This window comes from Centruroides vittatus, unplaced genomic scaffold (assembly GCF_030686945.1).
Source record: "Centruroides vittatus isolate TY-2023 unplaced genomic scaffold, ASM3068694v2 contig_1939, whole genome shotgun sequence".
Classification (NCBI taxonomy): Eukaryota; Metazoa; Arthropoda; class Arachnida; order Scorpiones; family Buthidae; genus Centruroides; species Centruroides vittatus.
In genome coordinates, this window is record NW_027121191.1 from 1 (window position 1) to 7,023 (window position 7,023).

At 38.3% G+C, this 7,023-nt stretch overlaps 1 protein-coding gene across 1 annotated transcript; it reads left to right on the forward strand.

Moving 5' to 3' along the window:
* Positions 1–5,534: 5,534 nt before the first annotated feature.
* LOC136970409 (uncharacterized) lies at positions 5,535–6,593 on the forward strand. The gene has a single exon (XM_067264850.1). It carries the CDS (start codon positions 5,535–5,537, stop codon positions 6,591–6,593), a length of 1,059 nt encoding a protein of 352 aa, XP_067120951.1.
* Positions 6,594–7,023: the final 430 nt, after the last annotated feature.

Consider the following 7,023-nt stretch of genomic DNA (forward strand, 5'->3'; position numbering starts at 1 on the left):
TCTCGTTCCCGTTGCTCGGTCTTGTTGTCGTATGTTGAATGTTTATGTTTTTACTAATGAGCCACTTTGTAGGCTACACTTATGGCCTTTATGTGGATCGGTGTTATACCGGCCATAACTAGCAGGGCGTTGGTGTGGGCGCTGTACGGTAAGTCCTACAGACTTGTATGGTGTAGCGCCTCTGGATCGATAGCAGCCGCCTCTTTGCATGTATGTTGTTCAATGCCTCGTACCAGATTGGAATGGCATACAACAGAGCGGGCTCAAGGGCTGCCTTATATATAGCTCTCTTGTTTTTGAAATTTAATCCCCAATCTTTTCCCGTGATCCATTTTAACACGTTTGCCCGTTGGATTGAAGTCTGGTATAGCTGCTTGATGTGATGCTGCCAGTTTAACTTCTCGCTCGAAGTATATGCCGAGGTACTTTAGCTCCTGGCCGACCTTTATTTTTTTCCCTCCGATGTAGATGCAGGGTGCCCTTTGTAGCCTTCCGCCTTTATTTTGACGGGTGCAGACCAGAGCTTGGCATTTCTCGAAATTTATTGGCAGCTTGTTGTTTGTGCTCCAATCGTAGATGTGTTCCAGATGTTTGTTGGAGATTTCTGCTAGTTTAATGCTATTTCTGTGGGCAACCATTAACAGTAGGTCGTCGGCAAACGCCTGGATGGACGCTTCTTCGGAGTTTGGGAACGAGTTTAATAGGCTGTCGAACACTAGGTTCCATAGACCTGGTCCGCATCTTGAGCCCTGTGGACAGCCCCTGTTGATGTTCTTTTCGATGTTTATAGTTCCCTTCCTGAATACCACTTTCCTGTTTGTGAGGTAATTTTTGGTGATTCTGTAGATATTCATTGGGGATTTTATTGTCTTTAGCCGGTGTAGGACGCTTGGCCACCAAAGATGGTCAAACGCCTTCTTGAAGTCTATACTGATTAAGATTGCATGGTTGTTCTTCTTCCAAGTGTTTTTAATGTAAGTTTTAACCTGAAGGGCGGCGTCTGTTGTTGATTTTCCAGGACGGAAGCCGTATTGTTTGGGGCTTTGATGGTTTCCTTGGTGTAATATCCAATTAATTCTTTCGATGATTAGTCCGTCCAGGGCCTTCCCGAGCACCGGGAGAAGGCTTAATGGTCTGTAGTGACTGGGCTCGGTTGGTTTTTTTACCTTGGGGATTAGTTTGATATTCCCCACCTTCCATTCGCTCGGGATGAAGCCTGTCTGTAAGCATTTGTTGAATAAGTGGACCAACGAGATTGGTATGGCCTTAAAGACTTCTTTCACCATTTCGGGTGTAATATTGTCCAAACCGGGCGCTTTTTTATTGGCGAGCGACGTGATTGCCCGCTCCACCTCCCGGAATGAGAATAGCTGGTCGTTACTCGTTGTTGTGTAGTTATCGGCGCCAGTGCGGATGGTATTGTGTATTGATGAGTCCTCCTCTGCGATATCCATCGGGAAGTGATAATCCATGATTTCTGTGATATTTTGTTGGATATTGGGAATGTTGTTGTTTTCCTGGTGGTTAGTTTCGATGATGTCGGGGATGTTTAGCTTTTGTCTCTTTTTGTAGATAACGTGGTATGGAATGTCCCAGGGACCGTTTTTATTGGACGCACTACAAAATTCCCTCCACGCCTTCGTTCTCGTTTTATTTATCAGTTTCTTGTATTCTTTTAGTTTTGTCTTATATATCTCTTTTAGCCTTGCTTTCTCCTCCTCGTCTCTCGTTCTGGAGGCCTTTCTGCGGGTCTTGGAGACCCTATCCCTTTGTATGGATAATTATATCATCATAGAAAGAAAAAGTTTATGAGGTACAGTCCTGCTTACACCTAGAACTCTCCATGTTACAAATATGAATTTGGACACTAAATACACTGCACAAAAGTTCATAACGAAGATCAACAGCAAAATTTATCCAGAAAATTCAAATATACTCCTCTGGGGAGTCGTTCACTAGTAAGTTAATTGGTTTATCACATTCAATTGAAAGTTCCATGATTAATGCCGTTGATGGACACAGATTCTGTCCTTGTCCTCTAATTAATCACGACACACAGTCATAAAACTGTCACACAAACAAAAACTTACAACTTAACTCAGCTCCACATAAGGGAAAAAAGCCATGTTGCAACCTAATGCTCCCTTAAGTACCTCCCCTTAGTGTGTGAGTGTTGCCAATTCAAACACAAAAATAAAGAAGAAAAAATAAAATAAAAATATTTGAGTAGCCCAAAACATATCAGATATTCTTGCAGCAGCACATATAACACCTGGAGAGGAGAGAACAACAGGTACAATAAGCACCCTATCCATCCTCCACAGATGCCTTATTTCCTGGGAACGTTCTGTGTACTTGCTGATTTTTTCAGTGCATGTGTTTTGTATATTGTGAGCATTTGGAATGGATATGTCTGTAATGTATGTGATTTTATTGTGTTTATCAATGAGTGAGATGTCTGGTCTGTTGTAAATTGTTTTATCTGTGATTATGGCTCTGTCATAGTACATTTTGTGTGTGTTTTTTTCCAATACTGTCTGCGGGATGTATTTGTAGTATGGTTCGTGAATATCTAATAATTTGTGTTTCATTGCAAGCTCTTGGTGTATTATATTTGCTACTTGATTATGTCTATGCAAATAATCTGTCTGTGCGAAGGGCTTGCAACCAGAAATGATCTGTTGGTATAATTTCTGGCATAATGTGTCATTTTCTGCATGTGTCATTTGTGAGTGTTGTATCTTCGAGAATGTGTTTTCTGTAGGTTTTAGTATTTATGACCTGATCCTGTAAGGCAATCATGAATCATTTAGTCTTCCCAAAGAGGTATCACCAAGCTAACCACCTGTTTGATGCAGTTTTGTCAACAAAATCCTGGGTCAGGTTGTAGGGATGCCTGCCATGGAGTGCCTTTTGAGCCCACAATTGCTTAATGGTGTCTATGCTTTATATATGTTGTGTCCACACAAACCAGTTGTTGAGACGTAGTGTCCATACGATGTGAGTGTAAGTTTAATGGTGTGCTATTTGAGTCTGCTAGAGTTACTGCTTTATGTGATTGTGATGTTTCTTGTTTTCTCCAGAAAAAAAATCTCGCAGTATCTGCATTTGTTTGTAGTGAAGGTTTACTACGTCAATCAGGCCACAGCTGCCATCTTTACGTGGAAGGATTAATCTTTCTATTGCAGATTTAGGATGATGATGTTTATGCTTAGTAAGTGTTGTTATTATTATTATTTATATATCTGTAACATGTATTTTTCAACATATTTTTGATTAAATTATTAAATTAATTGACAAAGATAGATAGATACTGCCATCTTGTATAAATATCAATAAATAAAACTTAATTTTTACATTTAGTTATTTAAACCAGATCACCTGTTGACAGAGATATCCTTGGTCAATATAGTGAGTTTTCAACCAATATGATAAATATAAATTATACCTATGCCTGGAAGAGAAGATCAAATCAGAAATCCAGATACTATATTTCCTGTAATAATCACCCACTGGGCATTTTTTAAAAATTTTTAGTGGATAATTATTGAATTAAAAAATATTGATATTGTAAGAAGGAAATGTGGTGATACACCAATATATTTTTGTTATTTTTTTTAGATATATATATATATATATATATATGTTTTTCTATCCTTCCTTCTTTCTTTGTTCTGTGTTCCTTTGTCTATACTTTCTGGAACTTTCCTCCAAGTGTGGGTGGTCGGTGACCTAATTAGGGACAAAGATTAAGAAAAAGCCCAGAGGGCAAGTGAGAGAGGAGTGAGCCACTTTTGGTTTTGGACCTAGAAGAAGGAGGACAGTCAGAGAGAAGTCTCCAAGTCGGTGTTGCTTCGACTGAGAGTTACGAAGAGCACGTACGAAAGAAATAGCGTAAATAAGGACATTGGTAGGCCAAAGATAAAAGACATTTGTTTTGTATCGAGTCTCGCATACGATCTGTCCCCAAAAGGAGAGGAAAATTCCCAAGACGAAGTCATCCAGCAGCCGCCACCTCGATTTCCAACTCGGGTACCCATTCCTTCCTAAAAATATATTTCTGTTTCTCCATTCTAATCTATCTTTTCCCTTCCTTTTCCCTTTTAGATATAAGTAGGTTTAAGTTAGAAATTAAGTGTCTCTTTGTATCACGAAAGTTCTTGCTCGACTGTGAATCGAAATAGGTGTTGTTTTGTTCTTTTGTTGGAAGTAAGGAACCAGGAAGTCGGAATCAACAAGAACCTTTCCTGTATATGTTCACAGAAATAAAAATAAAGCACGTCTTATTTGTTTTATATGCCTGTCTCTTTGTGAAGAAAATCGACTCTCACCACGTGCTTATTACAACAGAAAAAAGCAGGATTCCAAGAGATGTAAAACTAACATAACCTAATTAAATCAGAATATTATTAAAATATATAAAAAAATAATTTGAATGAAGTACAATACTTGAATATACCTTAATTAATTATATAAATTTTAATAATTCTCAATATCAGTAATATTAAATATCAATAACAATATTATCCAGTATTCATTTTTCTGACTTTTATATTGGAAAATATCACATTCTTAGTTAATCTTTCAATAATATTGATATTGCTAATACAGTATAGGTGAACCAATGCAGTTTACTTCAGAATACAAGTGTGATGTTTGGGGTTACTCGAATGACAGCAGGATATAATACAAAGAACAAAACTTTATTATCGAATACAAACATAAGAATTTTTTAGAATGATACAGGATCCAATTCTGAGGCAAGTCCAAAAAAAACCTACTTATATAAAAATGATAGAAGACAGACATCGATAAATGAAGGAGGAAGAGAGATAGGATAGGGGTACCCAATTGTTTTGAATGTTCCCTCGGTAGTTCAGGTGGACTTAACTTCCTTTGTCTCACCAGATTGTTACTCCACTTTTGGGCAGTCTCTGCACCTCTCCTCAAATTTTCTTTTTAGATGTTCCTTCTGCAAAACACCTTGAAAACTCCTACTATATCGTCTCCTTATCCTATTCCTGACTTTAACACCGCGCTTCTGTACTCTTGTCTTCTACTAACAAAACAACCGAGAGTCTCTCCTTGATCCATCCGATCTCTCTGGAATCTACCCAAAAAGAAAGAAATATGTGATGTCTATAATGAGGGTGTTATAGCAGATTCAACTATTCAAAAGTAGTTTGCTAAATTTAAAATTAGTAATTTCAACCTTAAAGGTGCTCTATGCTCAGGAAGACTGGCCACTATTGAAGAGCAGACTGAAGCATTATTGAATAACAACCTTCATTACACAGCTCAAGAAATAGCAGATAATGTGATATCATCAAAGAGTACCATACTTCAATATCTAAAAAAGCTCATATTTGTGAATCATTATGACACAACAGGCTTCAAAACTTAACAGAAAAGAATGTGCTAGATTGCATCTCCATTTGCAATTCTCTCTAAAAGCAAAACTAAAATGACCCTTTTCTGAAACATCTAGTGATAAGCAATGAAAATAAGATCATTCATAACAATTTCAGCTGAAAATGGTTCATTTTTCTTGCCTCACCATCATCATTAAATACACCAAAGGCCAGCTTCATCCAAAGAAGGTTAAGTTAACTGGTGGGATTGGAAAGGAATCCCAAACAATCAATTCTGATAAATGTTGTTCCCAACTGGATCAACAGAGGATGGCAATTGAAGAAAACATCCAGAACTGGCCAACAGAAAGGGCATTGTGTTTCAAGATAATGCCAGACTGCACACTTCTTTATGAATCGACGGATGGCACGGCAAGTGCCTTTGTGATCTTTCAGGCCGGTGAAGAGGTCTACAATAATTCCTTTGCTCTACACCCAGAATGCTCTGTCTTCCAAGCTGAGATCTTTGCTGTGCTGATGGCAATCAACTGGTGCAACACTAACTTTGTGAACAAACTGATAAACATCTTCACAGACAGTGCTGCGACTGTTGCTGTTTTGGGGAATAAAGATAACACTCACCCTGTTGCGAACGACATCTTCGCTGCAGCTTCTACGTCTTTTAACAAATATGCCATCAATTGGATCAAAGGACACAGCGGCATTCCGGGTAATGAACGGGCTGACTTTCTGGCACGAAACGTAACGCCTAATCCTGATACCCCTCCTGCCTACAATCTCATTCCTAAGTCAAGACTTAAATACCTTATCTGGGACAATGCCTTGGAGACCTGGCAACTGGATTGGGACAAGATCCCAGAACAACACATAACAAGACGTTTTATCCCAAAGGTCAAGGAACGTATTCAAAGCAAATGGATTCAACCCACACATGATTTAGTCCAATTTTTGACTGAACACGGGCGCTTTCGTGCTTACCTGAAAAGGTTTCACCATTCTAATTCTGACTGCTGTCAGCTCTGTGGGGTGCGGGACGGTGTCATGCACTATTTATACAACTGTCCTATGCTGGATGACATTAGGCATCAGTGCATGCAGCATGCCAATATAAGCAATCTAGACTGGCCAGTAAAGCCTGATTTTTTTCTACAAAACAACAGCAACTTTAACTTGTTAAAGAAATTTGTTGCACTCTACTCCATTAGATGTGGGATCCGTTGACCTGCTCTCTTGTGATCCGATTCACTCTAGCCTTGATGCCAATGTTTTTACATGCCTTGCTCTGCTATTACAGCATTTAGACTTTGATGTACAGTAATTTTATTTTAGTTATAGTGCACTTTTATTTTTTTTAATCATTTATTTAATTTTTATTCTTTTTTATTTTAATTCATTTATGTTATTTATTTTATTTTATTTTATTTCCCTTTTCTCTGCCATTTTATTGTATCCCTTGTATGACTAACGGCATGTATCTACTATGTACTTTTTGTATTTCTGCCTGGCTGTGCTCAGCGGTGCCAGAGAATAAAGATTATTTGATAAATGTTGTTCCCAACTGGATCAACAGAGGATGGCAATTGAAGAAAACATCCAGAACTGGCCAACAGAAAGGGCATTGTGTTTCAAGATAATGCCAGACTGCACACTT